This window comes from Salvia splendens, chromosome 19 (genome assembly GCF_004379255.2).
Source record: "Salvia splendens isolate huo1 chromosome 19, SspV2, whole genome shotgun sequence".
Taxonomy (NCBI): domain Eukaryota; kingdom Viridiplantae; phylum Streptophyta; class Magnoliopsida; order Lamiales; family Lamiaceae; genus Salvia; species Salvia splendens.
This window is the reverse complement of record NC_056050.1, coordinates 8,293,418-8,316,109: the sequence shown is the minus strand read 5'-3', so window position 1 is coordinate 8,316,109 and position 22,692 is coordinate 8,293,418. Positions and strand designations below refer to the sequence as shown.

Sequence of the window (22,692 nt, the reverse complement as noted above, 5' to 3'; positions counted from 1 at the left end):
GAGATTGTTGTTTTGCGATATCTATGTTGATACGTCTCTGCATGGGGGATTAATTCACGTTGGGGGATGGATCGTTATAGTTCTTTTGTGTTGGTATTGATTTACATGTTCACATGCTACACTTTAGAACACATATTGTTACAAACTTGCACTTTTTTGTTGATTTTTCATTTATGCTTAGTTGAGTGCAAGTTTGAGGGAAACCCTTGTTTGTCTATTTGTTTGGTGCTCTTCTAAGAGCTTGATTTTCTTTGTAGGAAGATGACAACAAAAGGCAAGCCCGAAAACGCGAAGAGCTATGGGATTAGCCTTCCGTTGGATGACCACAAGGCAATGTGGAAGAAGGTCCCGGCTAGAGATACGATGCCTTCTCGGTACCCTCACGAGCTTTCCCTTGCCAACTTGGGGATTATTGAAGATTTTTGGGCGTTGTGCAACGTCGGGGATGGGAATGGCTTGAGCCACATGTTCCAAGGGAGGTGGCCGTCCTATAGGAGACCCACCCTCGAGTTTCTTAGCACCCTCAAGGTGCAAAAAAACCATCGTTCCCACATCCTCGAGACGATAGACTTCTGCTGATACGGTCAGCGGCCTGGGCGGTTGGAAGGTATACACACGCCGCAATAAGGGGAAGGACGTTGGAGGCGGCGAGGAAAAGAAGGGAGCCGGTGCAAGGGGTTGAAGAAGTCAGCCTCCAGCTCATTTATGTTTCAGTTGCTTTCCTATTCTCATGCACGACAGTTTCAGCTGCTTTCCTTTTCTCATGCATTCCTAGATTTATGCTTTTAGTTAAGTTCCGCTTAGTATAAATAAAGGTAATTAGGAAGCTCTTTTTATCTTGGATAGATCATTTGTAATTGGACGACTGAAGTCGTAGGCCTCTGCGGAGGAGTGTTCTCTCTTATTATTTCAGCAATCCAAGTGATCGATTCCTTCATTATTACCCATACAATTTACATATCGAAACAAGAGCATATCTCGTGCTCCCTCTCCTCTCCCCTCGCCTTTCACTCCTATCAATTGGTGCGGTGAACAATGGTGAACTCTAGGGCGGACACGCGACTGGATGAATTGGAGAAGGCGACGGGTGACCTGCGCCAGACCAGCCTCTCGCTGGACGCCGCGGTGAAGGAACTAAACACTCAGTTCCGCCATACGGAGGAACAGGTAGCGGCCATGCTTCAGGAGATGCGCGAGGGTTTCGCGTCACTGAAACTCAAAGACACGACTAACCCAGCAGATGGATCCACGTCGGCGAACCACGGCCCCAGGCCGCCGGCCACCGGGGGCGTTTCGGCGTCTCCCATGCCCACGTTCGATGGCTCGGATGCCCTCGCCTGGCTGGCACGGGCGGAGCAATACTTTTTGATCGCAGGGACTGCCTCCGAGGATCGGGTGGGTCTCGCGATGGTGGCCCTGGCGGGCGAGGCCCTTCCGTGGTACCAATTGCTGCGGCTTCGAGTTCCAGACCTGCCGTGGGCTCGATTCGCAAGGGAACTGATGAAACATTTCGGGGGCACCGGAGCATTGAATGAATACGAAGCCTTCGCAGCGGTCAGGCACACGGGTTCCCTGGCGGAATTTGTCGCGGCATTTGAGGCACGCCTCACGCAAGTACCAGACATTTCTTGCCAGCAGTACCTCGGTTTCTTCATGGCCGCACTCCGACCAGAGGTGCGTCTCCAAATGAAGGCCGCCAAGATCACGACCTATGAAGACGCGGTCGAAATGGCCCTCGATCTAGACATCATAGCCTCGGCTCAGCCCCAACGGGCTGCCTCTTCCCAGACCACGGTTCAAACGCCCTCCTTTCCGGCGCCCTCAAACCGGTCGACCTCCAAGGGGTATTCCCCAGGCCCCGCGTACTCCACGGCTTCCTCGAAACCGGTGTCAAAACGTTTCCGTAACGTGTCCCCGGAGGAGTATAGGCGACACATAGCAGCGGGAACCTGTGTCATGTGGGCTGAAGTTTGGGCCAGCCCATAGATGCCCCTCCCAGAACCCTCAATGTCATGATATGCGACGAGGAGGAAGTTGCGGAAGAGGACCCCGACGCTGAAGACTCAGAGATTTTGGAGACTGGGGCGGAACCCCAACTGTCGGCCTTGTCTCTAAACGGCTTAGACACGGCGAATACGATGAAACTTTTTGGGGAAATCGCATCACAACAAGTAAAAGTAATGATCGACAGCGGCGCCAACTATTGCTTCATATCCGAGGAGTGCGCACGGCGACTCGAACTACAGATTACCCCGACCTCGCCCTATTCGGTGGTACTAGGCGACGGCTCCACACGTCGGGCAGCCGGGATGTGTAGGACCGTGCCACTTATATTGGGGAACGAGGAGTTTGTGGTGGCGTGCTACGTGTTTCCCCTCCGGAACATCAACGTCATTCTAGGGGTCGCTTGGCTCGCATCCCTCGGCTACGTCATGGCTAATTGGCAGCGGTCATCCATGGATTTCAAGGTCAACGGTCGGCCGGTCTCACTCAGGGGAGACCCGTCCCTCATGCGCCGAGCATGCTCCACCAGCGACCTTCGCCGCCTCGAGGACGGGGACTGTTGCTGGGTCCTCCACGCCCTTGAGAAGGACACCGCGGCCGAGCCTTTCGGGTTCGATCCGGCACTGCCAACCGCAGCCAAGTCGCACCTTCTGAGGCTGGTTGAGGAGTTTCCGGCAATGACGAGGGAAACCGTCGGGTTACCCCCCCGCCGCCGGACGGACCACAGGATCCCACTTCTTCCCGGCACCGACCCCGTCTCGGTAAGGCCCTATCGATACAACCACTTGCAGAAAGATGAGATGGAAAAGCTCATCGCCGAGATGTTAAGTTCCGGGGTAATTCAACCCAGCACTAGCCCTTTTTCGAGCCCGGTACTCCTGGTACGCAAGAAAGGCGGCTCATGGAGGTTTTGCGTCGACTACATGGAGCTCAACAAAAGAACAGTCCCGGACAAATATCCTATCCTGGTGATCCAGGAACTGCTAGACGAGTTGCACGGCGCCAAGTGGTTCAGCAAAATCGATCTGAAAGCAGGGTACCACCAAATTCGGGTGGCCAGCAGGGACGTTCCGAAGACGGCATTCCGAACCAACTCCGGCCACTACGAGTTCCTGGTCATGCCTTTCGGCCTCACCAACGCGCCCGCCACGTTCCAGAGCCTAATGAACGACATCTTCCGCCCGGCCCTTCGGAAGTTTGTTTTGGTATTTTTCGACGACATTCTCGTCTACAGCACGTCGTGGGATGATCATGTGCGCCATCTCCGCCGAGTCTTCAAGGTACTTAACGCCCATGCACTCGTGATCAACGCGAAGAAATGTCTTCTGGGTCGCTCCAGCGTCGAGTATCTCGGCCACATTGTGTCGTTCGACGGCGTTAGAATGGACCCGGCCAAAATTTCGGCGGTCCTCCGTTGGCCGACGCCGACGTCCCTAAAAAGCATCCGCGGGTTCCTAGGGTTGACGGGGTACTACCGCCGCTTCATCAAGGACTACTGCAAGATTGCCGCCCCATTGACGGAGCTCTTGAAAAAGCCCCTCGTCACCCAATCTAAGGTTGCATGGGATTGGCCGGCGGCGGCAGCCGCTGCCTTCGACACCCTCAAATCGGCACTGACATCGGCACCACTGCTCCGGATGCCGGATTTTACAAAGGAGTTCGTCAGAGTGCGATGCTTCGGGGCGGGGCCTCGGTGCTGTTCTAATACAGGACCGCCAGCCGGTGGCATACTTCAGCAAGACACTGTCCTCTCGTTGGTTGGCCAAGTCGGCGTACGAGAAGGAGCTCATGGGCCTCGTCCTCGCGATTCATCATTGGCGTCCCTACTTGTTGGGCCGGGGATTCGTCGTGCACACGGATCAGAGAAGTCTGCGCCAGCTCCTGGCCCACCCCCTGGCCACCCTGGTACAACAAAACTGGGCGGCAAAACTGCTGGGCTATGATTTCGCCATCGTATACAAGGAGGGCAGGTTGAATCGGGCAGCCGATGCGCTGTCCCGGCGAGACGAGAACACACCGGAGCTCGCGGCGATTTCCATTCCGTCTTGGCCAGACTGGTCCTCGGTCCAGGAGACCCTCTCGGCCGACCCATCTTTGGCAAAAATCAAGACCGCTCTGGAGGCCGGCCACCGCACTTCCCCACACTACGAGCTCATCCATGGGACCCTATTCTATAAAGGGATGATAGTCGTGCCACCCCATTCTCCGTGGATCCCGAGACTCCTGGCCGAATTCCATGTCACACCCACCGGGGGGCACTCGGGAGCCTACCGCACATACCGACGGATCGCGTCAAACGTTTACTGGCCCGGGATGATTAAGCACGTCACGAATTTTGTAGCGGCTTGCACAACGTGTCAGAGGCACAAGGCAGACACCAAGTCCCCGGCCGGCCTCCTCCAGCCCCTGGCAATACCGAGCCGCGTGTGGGAAGACATCTGCATGGATTTCGTCTCGGGGCTGCCGAGAGCTGGGGGTCTGGACTGCGTGTTTGTAGTCGTCGACCGTCTGTCCAAATACGCCCACTTTATCGGCCTTCGACACCCGTTCACAGCCCGGCAGGTCGCGGATGTTTTTACCGGCGAGGTGGTTCGTCTCCACGGCATTCCCCGGTCCATCGTGTCGGATCGCGACCCCATTTTCCTCAGCTCTTTCTGGAAAGAGCTATTTCGGGCCACGGGCACTACCCTCAAGATGAGTTCCGCCTATCACCCCGAAACCGATGGCCAAACAGAGGTGCTAAATCGGTGCCTACAGACATACTTGCGCTATTTTTCCTCCGACCGGCCGAAGCAGTGGAACAAGTGGCTCCCATGGGCGGAGTACTGCTATAACACGAGCGCCCATTCTGCTTCGGGCATGACTCCGTTTGAAATAGTTTACGGTCGTCCCCCGCCCACGTTGCACGCCTTCTTGCCAGGGGAGGTCCGGGCCCAGTCCGTTTTGGACTCTCTACGCTCCCGTGACGAGATGCTGGAGCTGCTGCGGCACCACCTGCGTCGAGCCCAGGACCGCATGGTGGCCTCCGCGAACAAGCGACGTCGGGATGTCGAATACTGCGTGGGCGATATGGTCTACCTACGGTTCCGACCCCACCGGCAGTCCTCGCTGTTCACGACCTGAAACAGGAAACTCGCCCCCCAATTTTTTGGGCCTTTTAAAATCGAGGCGCGTATTGGGGCAACGACGTATCGGCTGCAGCTTCCCGACTCAGCCCGCATACACCCGGTGTTCCACGTCTCCCTCCTCAAACGGGCCGTGGGAGACGCACCTGTGGAAACCACGCTACCCGACAGCCTAGTCGATGCCGCGCCCCCTTTCCTTCCGGACAAGGTGCTGGCACGCCGAACTGAGCGCCGAGATGACGATACCGTCGACCAGGTCCTCATTGGGTGGGTCGGCCTGGGGGATGACGAGGCAACTTGGATGACGAGGCGGACGTCCGCGGCCAGTTTCCTTTCTTCAGCCTTGCGGACAAGGCTGTTCCGACGGGCGGGTCAATTGATACGGTCAGCGGCCTGGGCGGTTGGAAGGTATACACACGCCGCAATAAGGGGAAGGACGTTGGAGGTGGCGAGGAAAAGAAGGGAGCCGGTGCAAGGGGTTGAAGAAGTCAGCCGCCAGCTCATTTATGTTTCAGCTGCTTTCCTATTCTCATGCACGGCTGTTTCAGCTGCTTTCCTTTTCTCATGCATTCCTAGATTTATGCTTTTAGTTAAGTTCCGCTTAGTATAAATAAAGGTAATTAGGAAGCTCTTTTTATCTTGGATAGATCATTTGTAATTGGACGACTGAAGTCGTAGGCCTCTGTGGAGGAGTGTTCTCTCTTATTATTTCAGCAATCCAAGTGATCGATTCCTTCATTATTACCCATACAATTTACATATCGAAACAAGAGCATATCTCATGCTCTCTCTCCTCTCCCCTCGCCTTTCACTCCTATCATCCGCCTCGGCAACCGCAACCATTTCTTCTCCATGGAGGTTCTCTGCGAGGTGTTTCAATGCTACAACCTCAACTCCGGGGAAGAAGTAGAGTACAACTACTCTGATGTTTGGGGTGCCATGACTATCGAGGGGGGGACTTTATCCCGGCTTATGCCAAGTCTTCCTCCATCTGCAACCCCGTCCTTAGGTACCTCCACCGAGCTATGACTCAATTTATGTTTGCTCAGACCGACGGTGGAGGCGTCTCCCAAACTGAGTTGGATGTGATGTGGAGTCTCCTCAACAAGAATGAGATCAACTTTGGGATCCTTTTCACCATCTATGTCGACCGCATCTCGAATAAGGACAGGAGCACCATATGTTGCGGGGGCTTAATCACGGCGATTGCAACACCTCGGTATCCCGACCACGGAATTCACTCCGGACATGGGTGAGATATACATTCAAGAGAGGGATTTTGCACGTGTGTCGTGTGCATGTGTCCCTCATTTCAACAAGATTTATAGTTTCCATCTTTTGCAACAAATATTACTAAGTATACGCGGCAAGAGCGGGGTCGAACCACAGAGACCATGGACCTACTCGAGATTGTTTCTACGACACAGGTTTGGTGTTAGCCACCACGCCTTGAGCACTTGAGCATGGACTTAAACACTAAAGTGGGAAACTTAAACTTTAAGCATGAAAACTAATTTTGAGAGCTTAAGCTAATCTAACTAAGGGAGCATGGAAGAGGATTTTGAAAGCTTCAAGAGAAAATAGGGAGAATGGGACAGAGACTTGGTATGGAAATTTCTAAACTAAGAGCAACTTGAAACAAACATTTGCTTGAAATCATTTCAGAAACAAGAGTAAAAGCATCATCAACATGAAAATAAACCAAAGCTTCTTAAAACTGGAAATAAACCGAAATCCAACGGCGGAGTCGTCAATTCTTCCGTTGAAACCATTTAATCTAACTAGAAAGCAAGGTGTGAAGGGGCTTCTAAGATGGAGGCGTCAATTCCACCGTTGAAACGGCCAACACACTGTAAATATACACTAAAGTCTTGAAAACATGAAATGAAATGTAATCCCGACGTCGGAGTTGTCAATTCCTCCATTGAAACTACAGAGCTATGCGAAAAGCATCCAAGAAACATGAGTATATAATATCATCAACATGAAAATAAACCAAAGCTTCATAAAACTAGAAATAAACCAAGATCCAGCGGCGGAGTCGTCAATTCCTCCGATGAAACTTTGGATCTAACTACAGCGTCTCAAAAGCGGTAAAGAAAGGAAGGATCCAACATCGGAGTCGTCAATTCCTCTGCCGAAACCATTAAATCTAACTAGAAAGCGAGATGGTGAAGGAGCTTCTAAGATGGGGGTGTCAATTCCACCGTTGAAGCGACCATCACACTGTAAATCTACACTAAAGTTTTGAAAACATGAAATAAAACGTAATCCCGACGTCGGAGTTGTCAATTCCTCTGTCGACACCGCAGAACTAAGCTAAGAAAGTAGTAAAATATCTAACTAAACTAAACTAAGCTAAGAGAGCTTCCTAACTAAACTACGGTAGCGTTAAGCGTCGTTTCTTTATTGTGAAAAGCTTCTATTTATAGCGCAGCTTCAACTTCAACCCTAAGGCAACTTCTCATTCGATTTGACCATTTTACCCTTGCAGAAATTTAGGATGATCCAACAGATACGCCTTCATGTGGTGAGGTCCTCTTGATCATGGTGAGCTCTTCTTGATCAACTCAATCATCTCATGTCTTCTGGTGGTGAGCTTCTCTTGATCAGTTTGCACCATCTACTTGATCCAGCTTGATCAATTAGCATGGCTGCCTGGCATTGTCATCCCAACTAGGCCCTCTTGATCAACTTGCGCCATCTACTTGATCCAGCTTGATCAATTAGCATGGCTGCCTGGCATGGTCACTTCATCCTCACTCACTTGATCAGTTTGCTCCATTTTTTTGGTCATTTTCCCCTTCTGCGCTCACTTGATCAAGGCACACCTACTGCTTGGTCAACTTGACAATATGCACACTACAAACTCACTTTTCTGCTTTGATCTTTCCTCATACAGCTTGTCATGTTAGTACGCCATTTTGTCTCCTTGATCTGTTTGGCGACTTTTTCTGCAATTTTGCTCCATTGTTGCTCAATCTGAATCTGCTCAGTCAGTTTGTACTATCTACTTGATCTAGCAGATACATGCACACAGTTAAGCTCACAATTTGTGCATTATCTCTTCCAAAAGCATATAATATCACCCAAAATCAATACATGAAACCAGCCTTATCAAATTGCTCACACTTAAACCATACTTGTCCTCAAGTATGAAAGATAACATAAAACAAATAAGGCAGTTTTCAATGCATGGTTCCCATATGACCAACACTGAAAGACTAAAAAAAATTGGTTTTAGACTCAACTAGACTCAAACAAAAATAAGGCTCAAAAACAAAAGCACACAGAAAGAAAAGAAAACATGTATAAGCATAAAAAGGCTTAACTTCTAGCAACCCTCCCCACAAGCTTAAGATCATTCCAATTGTCTGCAGTCTCAGATTCCTCCACCTCCCTTCTTCTATTTGGTCAGTTTGTCAGTTTGTCAAGATAGCCCTTATTCTAGCCAACTGTTGGATTCACTCGGTCACTCATTCTTCACCATAAATGTTTGGACCATTCACTCATTCATTTTTCCATACCACTGATGCTTTGAGTTCTACCGATACAAGATAGTTCCTTAAGGTCTTCCTTTTCGATTATAACGGGGCTGGGGGGTTATAATGTATAGGGTTAGAATCCTAGGGGTCCTAAGTTCAAAAGATGTGAAATAAAAACAATAATATATATGAGAGCATGTGAACTTAGGGACAAAATTTGGAACAACCTCCCTACTTTGATTCTGTGTTAACTTTCCAAAATTGGAGATACCCTGGTCATTCTGGCCTTATTTTCCTATCTCTTTTTTTTTCTATTGGGGCAGATTACAACTTTTTTTCTGCCCTTTTTCTTTTCCTTTTTTTCTCTCTCTCTCTCTATATATATTTTGGAAAACAATGTACATTTTATTTCTTTCTTTTCACTCTCTCTTTTTCTCTATTCTTTTTTTTCTATATGCCCAGTCGACCCACTTTTTTTTCTTTACTGCTCTAACCTGTCTCTTTCTACCCCATCTGGTGAGTTATTCCACTTTTATCCCTCTACTCACATGTTTTAAGAATGTGGCATGTGGTTTTAGCTTCAACGAATAGGAAAACTGTTTAGGCTCAAGCTTGGCTTACTAGGGGGTGCCCTTACAACGAGGCTGGTTCAATAAGTTCGAAAGAATTAAGCTCAAAGTGGGTATACTTATTGTCTTTAGTCCTCACTACCTCATGTCATTCTCCCTCTTAGCATCATGTGGCAACCTCTCTATTTTTTCCTGTTTAGTGTAGTAGAAAGTATTCTACTCTAGGCTTATAACTCACATTTTAGAGGGCTTCACAGTTGGCTTAAATTAAGGCTCTTCCATCGTCCTCACTTCGTCCAAAATGACTTCAATTTATTAAGGGAGGGTTATCACACATCAACATGCATTCTTTCTTCACTCACTCTCACTAAGGGGATCATGCTTTTCATTTTTGCCAGATTATATACAAACACAAAGGTCCTAAAAGGAACTGGCATCTAATTCCCAACTGACTCAACAGACTAACATATATATAAACCTATACTAACATACCAAATATATATATACAACATTTAACACATATTAACACTAACTATACTAATTTCCCTCCCTCCCACTTCATTTTGGCTCGCCCTCAAGCTTGCTTGATGAAGTGGAAAACAGGGTGATTAGTGTTAAACATAGAAGAAACATGAAAACCAAAACACAAAACAGGAGAACACAAACTTCTCACACTTAGACCATGCAATGGGCTAAGTGGGAGAAGACTAAACAAACATATACCAACATATAAAAACAAACATCATATATTCACAAGAACTTCTCACACTTAGACCAAGCAATTGGCTAAGTGGGAGAACACTCAATAAACAGAAACTTAACAGAAAAGAAAACATGTTATATCAACAAAAACTTCTCACACTTAGACTATGCAATAGTCTAAGTGGGAGATAGTTCACACAAACACAACAAACTAAAACATATAACATACATGTACATATGCAAACTGCCTCCTTCTCACACTGGGTTCCAACTCACCCGAAGGTTAGAGTTGGGCCAAGTGGTATTAAGAGAAGGCTGAGCTTGCTACGATCCTACATAAAATACTGAAACTAAAAAAAATTAAAAACTGAAAATGAAATTACTTGGTCATTGATGGGGTGGGGTCACTTCCTCTGTTGATCCCTCGTGGAGTCAGCGGCTCTAGAGTATGATTCATCTCTTCCAAGCAGTCTTCTGCTGCCCACGCCTTGTGTTGTGGATGGAGAAGCACCTTGCCGCCGCAGGCTCTTTTTTTTAAGAAAACCTTTGAAATAAACTTAATTAGAATGTGGGATTTACAAAAACTTCAAATTTTTTTGTATTTTTCCAATTTTTAAAATATTTTTTTTGGATTTTCTAAGAAAAAAATTCAAAAGAAATAAAAATCGACTAAAAGAATTTACAAAAAGAGCTTATAAAGTATCCAAGGACTATATAAATGCAACCAATAAACAAAAGATGGAGATAACAAGAAAACTCCCTGAACTTGTTCACCCTCTAAGCTTCTTTGAGCCACATGTGATTGTAGAGCTTTCCTTCTTCACTCCAGCCATGGTCTTTTCAACTTTGGGAACACCTTGGATAAGAATTCCTGCCTAAAACAAAGAAAACGATCAAAAACAGAAAATAAAAAACGAAAGCTATTCACAGTGTCCATCCGTACTCCCTACTTAAATGGCGGCAAGATTTAACTTTTAGGCAGTTTAGCTCTCCAAATATTATGAATAGTGTAACTAAGTTTTAAATATATTATAATACTCCCTCCGTCCCCCATAATTTATCACTATTTGAGCTGGCACGGGTTTTAAGAAATGTAATAGAAAGTGGGTTAAAAAAGTTAGTAGCATGTGAGTCCAACTTTTATATATTAGTTTTATAATAAAATGTGAGTGAAATGAGTTAGTGGAATATGGGGTCCACTACCAAAAATGGTAAAAGTGAAAGGTGACAAATTTTTAGGGACGGACGGAAATAGAAATAAGTGACAAATTTTCAAGGACGGAGGGATGTGATCGAATGCAAACCATATATCTAATACAAAATCAAAACTTTAATCCTAGCCATTAATTATAACAGATCTGTGGTTAATATTGTGTAGCATTTCTATCTCAACAAGAGCATGTATTTTGTCAATAGAGGGTATTTTTGTAGGTTAAGTTTTTGAACGTTTATGTGTTCCTAATTTCTCATCCACCTTCCAAAACTGAAATTATTCACATCTTTGGAAGCATTTTAGCACCACTGTAATTGAAGTCAAAACTTTATTTTGAAGACTTAAATTGATTTCTCTTTTGTCGGTGTATTCAAGAATTTATTTTATGACTGTACAGTCACCTGCGTAATATTATCCAGTTAAATCTCATATTTCATAAAATCAATTCCGACGTATTCTGTATCACAATGGTTTTTTATTGTATGGAGGGTTCTAACGTTTATAAAGGTAATTTCATGGTAATGAGAATTATAGGTTAATCATAATGCCGCAAAAGATTTTTTATTTTTCATTTCCAGATTCATGTTTTCCATATGTCGAAGATTGACACATTCGTGATTCATAATTTCCATACGTTGAAGATTGACACATTCGTGATTCGTGATTTCCATATTTTAAAGATTTTTCATTTCCAAATTTGTGATTTTCAGATTCTTAGGATGTAGATGTTTGTATGTTGAGTCGATTGCGAATACAATTTGTTATTCAGATTGTGTGTGTTTTTCCGCTGAACCTGAGTTGAAATTATTGGAATTTTTGTTGATATGTCATATCACATGGCTGATCCTATGTTGACATTTGTAAGCTATGGTTGATTCTACGTTGCAATTCTATTGACATTTTTGTTGATTCTATATTGATATATAGAATCAGGTTCTATTGATATATAGCACAAGGGAAATGTGGTCGTGACAGGAAGAAGGTCTGCAACAAATTGATCCCAATTGCGGTGTGTAGTACGAGAGTCGTTGATTCACACACCTAGTTGGGCCACTTCATGTCAAGCCAAAGACATAAAACATAGGCGCTTGTTGGGAGGCAACCCCAACTTGTTTTTGATTTTTTTTCATTTTCCTTGTGGTCATTGTCTGCTGTCCACGTGTGCAGGAACAGGTCGAGCCCTAGGGCGGGCTGCAGCGGTCGCGGTGCGAGCCGCAGCGTCCTGATGGAGATGTGCCGTTTTTAGAGTATCGACAGCGGTCACTGCGCAAGAGTCAGTGACGCGAAACAGCCTACGTAAGGTATGTTTTCTTCCCTTTTCTCCACCATTGATGAGGCTCGTTTCATGCATGTGTTCTATGATAAAAAATACATCCAATTTTGTAATCTGACGTGCAAATGTGAGCCAGGTAAGTGTGAAGTCTGCCATATTCAAAGAATGAACGGATCAGTTGGGCGGACGAACAGACCAAGGAATGAAGTAAAAAATTGCAGTGCTATGTTGATCAATTTAGGATTAAGCGGAGCCAGCAGGAGTTTCCCACGTAGAAGATGGAGCTAAAGATCCCACCCCAAAAAGCCAAGGGCAAGAATGAAATTTCGAGAGGACGGTACCCTAGGGATCAGAGCTCTACGCCTCTCTACAAATAGAAAGCCAAGTGCGAGTAGGAAGGGGGACACATACGCATACAGAAAAATATTTAGGAATTCAACTTTCTTCTAGGGCTGAAATGGTAGATCATTTTACTTCATATTCCTGATTTCCGTCACGCACACACTTGGGTTTTGGTTTCTAGTTTAGTTTGGGTGGTAGTTTTATCAAACTTGAAGTTGTGTAACACAGTTTTGGTTTTGGTTGTTTGTTGCTTATCGACTTGGTAGTTTTTGGAGGATTTTGAAGTTATTAATTCAGTCTTATTCGGCGTATTTAGTTCATTTATGCATGATCTCGCTTATTTTAAATCTGAATAGTTGTTTACGATTTTCAGTTTGATTACTGAGGATTTTTGGATGAAGCTTTATGGGATGTTCAAATCTGGTTGTTTGTGGTATTGTAGAGTAGATCTAGGTAGGTTTACGATTGATTGAAGGCGTGATAATGTCCGATTTTGGTTCAGAAGTTGTAGATCTGGTAGTCGATTTATGAATTCTGCATGATTATGGCTTAGATACTTGTTGGCGTAGATGCAGTTTAATGTTTAGGGCAGATTTTAAATTACAAGTTTGTTAAGTTAAGTTTGTTGGTATCACAAGTGTTCGGAAATATTCAGATCTGATTATGCTCTGTTTGCTTTTGATTCTGTGGGGAAGATGAAGTTGTTAGGAAAAGTTTACTTTATCATACGTTTTACATAAGACTGACACTCGTCCACTTTTACCTTGTTTGGCCATTTTCAAACATTACAGTATGAGTTGATCAAGTAGGTTTTAATTCTATCTAGCAAGTAGATCATTTTAGTTAGTTTAGTCTCCCAGTTCACCAAATCAAGTAGTTTAACTTAACCCATCCTGAAAAGCGTGACAGCAATCAATCCCATTTTGTCCTCAACAAATATAGAACACATCTTCTCTGTGGGATCAATCCTTACTTCCCTTTACAAGTCTATAGTATTGTTGGTTAAGGTTTTGAAATCCCTGAGTTCCTCCATTTGCGCACTTAAGGTTGGATTAAATCAAGTTGATCAGTTTGAATTTCCACCGGATCCACTCATCGGCATTCGCAGGTAAAAGGCATACATTGGCTAGCTGGATCAGTTTGACAATCTAACTTGAATAGTCCACAACGACAGGAGAATTCAGAAAAAAAGAGCATTTCAAATGGCGCCACTGTCGGGGATGATTGCGTTCATCATACATTTGTTGCAAGACACTTTGGTGTAAATGTTGTTAATATTTTCTTTTTTCTTTCTTTTGATTTCAGTTTAGAGACAGCTCAGTGAGACAATAGCAAAGAATCAACGTCCTTATCTATGTGGATCAACTGTTTTACCCGCTGGTGTGGACCAAGGGGGCTACTGGAGCAAAGGAACACATCGATGGGCGGAGTGTCTCAGGTTTTGTTTAAAAAGATTAGTGTAAATCTTGTAAATAAACTTTTCGTTATTTTTTGTTTTCCCCTGTTGGAAATCACCGAGTTCAGAAGGCAAACAAAGGAAGGAGTGGAACCAAACAATGATCAATTCAAACCACCTCTCATTCTGCCAATTAACTCGAATGCTAGCAGTAAAGGAAGTCAGGACATCACCCTCGTGAGTCCGCCTGAATCAATAGCCACCCCTAACGAGGAAGAAACAACCATGGTTTGTGATCAGGAAGATGATCCGGAGATAGGTTCAATCTATGTCCACTAGAGAACGAACCAACACCTACCATCTCCACCACCTTAGCGCAGGAAGCAGTATATGTAAAACCAGAATTACTTGCTATCTTACCTATGTTTTTAGGAGTTAGTACCGAAAGTCCAATTGAGCTCTTACATGAGTTCAGCAAAATCTGTAGAGTGCAGAAAAGGATGACTGGGTCAAGTGAGGAGGATTTCATGCTAAAAGCTCTCCCCCTCTTCTTGAAAGGGGAAGCAGATATTTGGTTTAGGGAATTAGCGCCTAACACCATCAAGACATGGTCAGATTTCAGAGGGGGAGTTTTTAAACCAATTCTTTCCAGCAGCAAAGACAAATGCACTCCGGAGGGAAATAAAAGGTTGATCAGTTTGAATTTCCACCGGATCCACTCATCGGAATTCGCAGGTAAAAGGCATACATTGGCTAGCTGGATCAGTTTGACAATCTAACTTGAATAGTCCACAACGACAGGAGAATTCAGAAAAAAAGAGCATTTCAAATGGCGCCACTGTCGGGGATGATTGCGTTCATCATACATTTGTTGCAAGACACTTTGGTGTAAATGTTGTTAATATTTTCTTTTTTCTTTCTTTTGATTTCAGTTTAGAGACAGCTCAGTGAGACAATAGCAAAGAATCAACGTCCTTATCTATGTGGATCAACTGTTTTACCCGCTGGTGTGGACCAAGGGGGCTACTGGAGCAAAGGAACACATAGATGGGCGGAGTGTCTCAGGTTTTGTTTAAAAAGATTAGTGTAAATCTTGTAAATAAACTTTTCGTTATTTTTTGTTTTCCCCTGTTGGAAATCACCGAGTTCAGAAGGCAAACAAAAGGAAGGAGTGGAACCAAACAATGATCAATTCAAACCACCTCTCATTCTGCCAATTAACTTGGATGTTAGCAGTAAAGGAAGTCAGGACATCACCTTCGTGAGTCCGCCTGAATCAATAGCCACCCCTAACGAGGAAGAAACAACCATGGTTTGTGATCAGGAAGATGATCCGGAGATAGGTTCAATCTATGTTCACTCGAGAACGAACCAACACCTACCATCTCCACCACCTTAGCGCAGGAAGCAGTATATGTAAAACCAGAATTACTTGCTTTCTTACCTGTGTTTTTGGGAGTTAGTATCGAAAGTCCAATTGAGTTCTTACATGAGTTCAGCAAAATCTGTAGAGTGCAGAAAAGGACGACTGGGTCAAGTGAGGAGGATTTCTAGCTAAAAGCTATCCTCCTCTCCTTGAAAGGGGAAGCAGATATTTAGTTTAGGGGATTAGCGCCTATCACCATCAAGACATGGTCAGATTTCAGAGGGGGAGTTTTTAAACCAATTCTTTCCAGCGGCAAAGACAAATGCACTCCAGAGGGAAATAAAAGAAGCTACGAGGGGTATAATGAGAGCTTGAGTAAATATTGGCACAGATACAGAAGTCTTCTAGACGCATGCCCAAACCACAACATGTTAGAAGTGGAGATCTACGCGAGGTTCTACGAAGGGATGGATGTGAAAAACAAAGATTTGGTGAACTCGTCAAGCGGGGGGAGTTTCTCCAAACTCCGGGTGAGTGAGGCCAAGATTGTCATGGGAAGGCTTCTAAGCGCAAAAAGAGGGTACGATGATACATCAATCACTCTATCCCAAGGGAACGTGATGAACACTCCCAAGATAGAAAATGACAATCTGTTGAAGAGTCGGGTTGACAAGCTTGAGAAAGCGTTCCAATCAGTGATCGAGTCAAGTTATCCGCAAGCTTCTTTAATCAAATTCCATATCTAGACTGATCAAGTGAGTCATTGCCAGAACACGGGTGAGATCTGGAATTCGAATAGGTGTTGGAATCCTGGGAGGCAAGCAGAGGTGCATCAACATGAATTCCCTCAGTGTGGAGAGCGGGAGAACAGGGGAGCCCCACCTCAATGGAGCTGGGCAGAAGAATATTCACTCTTCCCATTCCAGCCAGAACCACATCCAATTGCCACCCAAATGTCCACATGGCAAATGGGATATCCAGACCCCCAACCTTACCCCGACTTTCAAGACTATGAGTCCAGTCAACCGACGTATCAAGCTAACTGCCCCAGCCATTATCCTTCTTCCCAAAATCAAATCCATCAACCATGGCCCTCTGATGCCGAAGATAGCCTCCCGACATGGTCAAGTGAGGACTGCTCAGAATTCCTAGTCTCACCAGAGCCAAGTCCATCCCTGTCAAGATCAATACCCTTCGCATCCTAAACAAAGCCTTGAATCGCCCTTGGACATGAATTGGCATACAAAACCTATAGAGGAAAAGATCGAAGGATTGATTATATCTCAGAAGAACCTGAGACGTTGCCTGAAATCAAATGATGAACTGACACTGGAAATGCAGAATGCTTATGAAGAGCAAAAAACTAACATGGATGAAATGATCAAGCAAGTCTCCTTACTAAGAGACATCATGAAAAGGATACAAGAGGACAGAGTAAGCTTTCAGGGGGGGGGGAACATGGGTTAGATGAAGGAGGTGTACGCAAACCTGAGGAAAGGGAACCATTGAGCATTGAACATGAGTCGGGATGCAACCAGAAAAGCAAGTAGAGGAAAAGACTGTTGAGGTAGAACCAACAGAGGAGGAGTCCCAAGCTAAAGTAGAGTCAATCGCCACCCCTCTTAATAACGAAACGTCACAAGAAATTCCAAAGAGGGCGAATGATGAACCTCAAGAGAAGGAAGAAGAGGCCATCAAGCGTTGTGTGGGATTCAACACTACATTATTCTAACTCCAAGCAAGAACGATGCATGTACTCGATGAGAAGGTGGAGAGATTTGTATCTGGAGTAGAAGGAGAGAATGCACCAGTAGAGAGACCACCTCCGGTAATAGACAAACCGGATTGGTGCTACGAAGGAGAAGGACCTAAGCTAAAAGATGGGAGGAATAAAAGAAGAGCTGCAAGATTTATCTACTGTAAACAGCTGGAGCCGTGGCCTAAACTGCTTAAGGTCGTAGATCCTCCTGACCCTGGATTACGCCCCAAGGAAAAGGGGAAAGTTCAGGGAACTTACAAGAATCATAAGAAAAAGCGAGCAATCATGATGGTGATGCACCTTCGGAAAGATCGGTGGACTGGAAGACCTGCTAGAAGAAAATTTATATCAGGATCACCAGTTGAGACTCACTCCCATAATAGTTTTCCAATTTCTGAACTGATCAGGTTCAAAGAAACTTCAGAATCACTTGATCTAGTTAACTGTAAAAAGGGCAACGGAAACCAAAGGATGGACGAGTGTGAAGAGGGAAGGAAGTTGCCGACTAAGGAGCATGAAGGTGCGATGGCGACAAGCGGGGCAGAAAGTACTACTCTTCCAGTCTTGGCAGGAATCGATATCAGTCAAGCTCAAATAAGCAAGGATCAACCTGGAATTAAATCGATCCATCACCTCCTGATCTGTGGCTTTTTTTAATGATCCTTTTGAAGGGGATAATGGTGAATGAATCAGCAGTATGCGTAGCGGGAGAAATTCCATTACACATGTTCAGCTTGATCAAGTAGATAAATAGTCGTTGAACAACTCTTGAGATTCGCTAGCTCAACTCAATACACATGTATGGGGCAAAACAATGGATCCCGAGAGTTGTCTTTGACTGAAAATAAAACAAAGCAATTTCAGAAAACGGCAAAAATATTTTTTGAATTTATGGATGTATCTGGTGGGAGTTTTAATTTCAACTCAATATTTCACAAAATCTTGGAAATCCTCTACCAGAACTCCAGGAAATCTTTTATTTTGTATCTTGTGTTTTATTTCAAGTACGAAATTGACTAAATAAGTGTGAAAGAGTAAATTACTGTGCAATTTGTTTTTAATCGGAAAAGGTAATAAAGGGGGGAAGTTCTAATATTTGAATTTCGAATTTTTGGCGCAAGAGGCGAACAGGCGCTGACATCACGCGACTGTTCCCTTCATTCTTCTCTATTTTATCATTCCTCTTGCAGTCTCATTGTGCATCTTTCACACTTCACAATAAGCATCTCAAGATTCCTAATTTTCTTTGCCTCAGTTTCCGGTGAAGTCACTCTCCATCACCACCCATGGACAAATCATCTGCTTCGAATCAGTCCTAAAAGCTCTCTGTGACACCTCAACCCCTCTGACGTATACTCTTTTAATAAATAAATCCCTTATCATAAAAGCAATCAATGCATCTGTCTAATTCATAGAACACCCATAGTATATAAGTTCAAACCAACACTTATCCGATACATATTTCAAAAAATTCTACACAGTAGTGGAACCCTGTCACCACTCTATATACTATACATTCATCTATATGCAAAATGATGAGGAGGAGAAGGTTGCTAAAATACGTCAGCCGCCGAACCTGGTAACACGTGGAGTTCCTATGACCCACGTCAGTCAAAACTTTACTACTATCTTATTCCTGAAAAATTTAGTGGTTTATATGAGCCACAACTCAGTATATATAAATTTCCGCCTTTAATCTCACATGATACAAACATCAAGCATATTCTTTTATCAATACCTATAATCAGAAACAATATATAACATAATTTAATAACCAACCATTTTATATTCATATGCATATGTATATGCATATGCCACTCTATTCAGTTTATTATTCTGTAACAGTCAAGCCTGGTATCTGCCCGGGATTCCTCTATGACCCGAAGGTCTCTATGTAATTGGACTCATAGGTCCCTCTGTATTTGACCCGAAGGTCCCTTTGTATTTGGACTCATAGGTCCCTCTAAAATTTTAGATTCAGTACAAGGCTGTCACTGATCCTCTTTAATCACATGATTCATGTACTTTCAATACCATATGTAAAACATCAATTACATATTTCTATCATGTAATTCATTTACAACATCATATCCATTGCACCAATCACATATCCATATCATATTCCACCATCTATATCAAATAACACATAATCATATTGGATCGCATCATATAATCAAATCATTCATTTTATTTAACACCTAGCAAGGAAGCAAATAAAATATGTAAAATTAAAAGTGTGATTTATACACACCTTATTCCACATTCTAATCGAACCTGTGATTTCACCACGATTACAATCTTTGATCCCTTTGAACAAATTTTTCTTTCTTTCCCCTCGTTTTTCTGTTTTCTTCCTTTCACCAGAAAAGTATCCCTCTCCTTTTTCTTTTCTTTCTTCTTCTTTTTTTTCTAATGATTTTATTTTATTATTTACTCTCTTTTTTTTCATTTTCTACTAGCACTAATGTTATAAACTGAAGCATCCTTACCTCTATAATACACACGTCAATTGCATGGAACCAAAATTGCCATCTCCTCATATGTAAAACACCAGTTTCATATTTTTATCATATAATTCATTTACAACATCATATCCATTGCACCAATCGCATATCCATATCATATTCCACCATCTATATCAAATAACACATAATCATAGGGCTGGCAAAATATACCGAAATACCGAAATACCGCACTTACCGTACCGAAAAAATACCGAAAATACCGCATTTTCGGTATACCGCATTTTTCGGTACGGTATGATACCTTACCGTTAGATTAAGGTACGGCAAAGGTATGAATTTTGCATATACCGCGGTATACCGCATCATACCGCAATTACGATATATACCGCAAAATTGCGGTATATACCGTAATTTTACGGTATATACCGTTAATAATTATATATATTTAATATATTTATTATTTATAAAATTATAATATTTAATATATTTATTATTTATAAATCAAACAAGTATGATTTGTGGTATACCGCGATATATCGCAACACGGTACGGTACACCGCAATGTCGGTAAGGTAAAGGTTTTCAAATATTGACATACCGAATTTTTGGTATACCGCAATGCGGTATACCAAAAATTTCGGTAAGGTATAGGTATGACATTTTCTCATACCGCAATTTGCGGTACGGTATGCGGTATGACATTTTCGGTGCGGTATACCGTACGGTGCCACCCCTACATAATCATATTGGATCCCATCATATAATCAAATCATTCATTTTGTTTAACACCTAGCAAGGAAGCAAATAAAATATGTAAAATTAAAAGTGTGATTTATACACACCTGATTACTACTGATAATCATGCTCCTAATTTCATCTCCTGTTCTAAAACTTCATAACTCTGCTTCTACTCACAAAAAAAAATACTACGCATGTATTTTTCCTCCTATCTCTCTATTCTCTCTCTCAGTATAAAAATTTCATCTCCCCTCTTTTTTTTTCAAAACAAACTCACCTCAACTATTTATCAAATAAGCATAGTCGGTTCCACCGACTTACTAATTTAAATAATTTAGTAACATATCCTATGAGCTTAGTCACTCGTACGTTAATCAATATTCAGCCACATGTTTGCATTTTACTTCCTAACAAAATACACTCATCATATACATGAACATTTAATTATTAACATATGTATATTAAATAATCTAATATGCTCCCATGCAAACACACGTTACAATCTTATTTTGCATGTACTGTTTACTTATTTAAATTAAACTTAATAATTTACACAATTGTAAGCTTATATATGCGTGTATAATATGATTACATATAAATATATGGTAGACGTATTTAACCACAATTACCATATATTTACCTAAACTATCATCTTAACAAATAATATATCCTCTATGACACACTTAGTATCTCTATACTAAAAATGACAATTTAATATGCAATGACAATATAATATGATAATATGCAAAATAATGCATGTTTCGGGTTAGGGATGTCACAACTCTTCCCCTCTTTAAGAATTTTGTCCGCAAAATTGGGTTTCCCCTTGAGTTAATGCATCCAATAAAATCACTAACCCGTAAACAGATGTGGATAGTTCTTTCTCATTTTTTCTTCAGTTTCCCAAGTAGCCTCTTCGACCCTGTGATTCCGCCAACTAACTTTAACCATTGGGATCTCTTTTCTTCGCAATTGTTTAACCCGTCGGTCTACAATATTAACTGGTTCCTCTATGTAACTCAGATTCTCAGAAATCTGTATATCAGGATCTTTCAGAACATGGGAAGGATCAGATCGATAACGTCGAAGCATACTGACGTGGAAAACATTATGAATCTGCTCTAACTCTGGAGGTAATGCTAACCTGTACGCTAACGGTCCAACTCTTTCGACAATATCATATGGCCTAATATAACGAGGACTCAGCTTACCTTTATGTCCAAATCGCATTACTCCTTTCCAAGGTGAGACTCGCACGAAAACTTTATCTCCAACCTCATATTCCATCTCTTTCCGATGCTGATCATAATAACTCTTCTGTTTGTCTTGTGTCGCCATCAGTCTGCTTTTAATGATATCAATCTTAGAAACAGTTTCCTGGATAATTTCTGGTCCTTCTAGAATCTCCAAGCCTTCTTTGTCCCAATATACCAGACTTCTGCATTTTCTGCCATACAATGCTTCATACGATGCCATTCCAATACTGCTGTGATATTGGTTGTTGTAAGCAAACTCCATCAGCGGAATATACTTATCCCATGAACCCTGAAAATCAATAACACAAGCACGAAGAATTTCTTCTAATATCTGAATAGTTCTTTCTGACTGACCATCTATCTGGGGATGAAAAGCAGTACTAAAATGTAGTCGGGTTCCCATGGCTGTCTGAAAACTTTCCCAAAATCGGGATGTGAATTGCGGATATCTGTCTGATACAATGGATATCGGAATACCATGCAAGCGTACTACTTCCCTCACGTACATTTCAGCCAACTGGTTTAACGAACAACCCCATCGTATAGGCAAGAAATGTGCTGATTTAGTTAATCTGTCTACAATCTGTGTCCTTGGTAAACCCTTTACAAAATCCATCGTGATACAAACCCATTTCCAAACTGGAATAGATAAAGGTTTCAATAAACCGGCAGGTGCCTGATGTTCTGCTTTTACCTGTTGACACGTCAAACACTTTGAAACAAACTATGCCACTTCTTTCTTCATCTTTGGCCACCAATAATGTTGCCTCATAGTATGATACATCTTTGTTGTTCCTGGGTGCATTGCATAAGGAGCATTATGTGCCTCATCTAGAATCTCTCTCCGAAGATTATCAACATCTGGTACACACAATCTAGTGCCAAACATCAATGTATCATCTTGTAGAATGAACGGTGTGTCTTTACCTTTTCGTACCTCATTAATAAACTCTACAAACTTTTCATCTTTCATTTGAGCATCTTGAATTCGTTGTCTCA

General features: G+C 43.1%; 1 protein-coding gene across 2 annotated transcripts; it reads left to right on the top strand.

The window, feature by feature from the left end:
- Positions 1 to 1,992: 1,992 nt before the first annotated feature.
- Positions 1,993 to 13,024, top strand: LOC121778501 (uncharacterized protein K02A2.6-like). 2 transcript variants are annotated; one of them, XM_042175864.1, is made up of 3 exons: positions 1,993 to 5,616; positions 7,624 to 12,399; positions 12,508 to 13,024. In XM_042175864.1, exon 1 carries the CDS (start codon positions 2,013 to 2,015, stop codon positions 3,945 to 3,947), a length of 1,935 nt encoding a protein of 644 aa, XP_042031798.1. In that variant the 5' UTR covers positions 1,993 to 2,012; the 3' UTR covers positions 3,948 to 5,616; positions 7,624 to 12,399; positions 12,508 to 13,024. The 2 variants fall into 2 exon arrangements, with proteins under 2 accessions (XP_042031798.1, XP_042031797.1); XM_042175863.1 differs by having other exon boundaries at positions 1,993 to 12,399.
- The last annotated feature ends 9,668 nt before the right edge of the window (positions 13,025 to 22,692 follow it).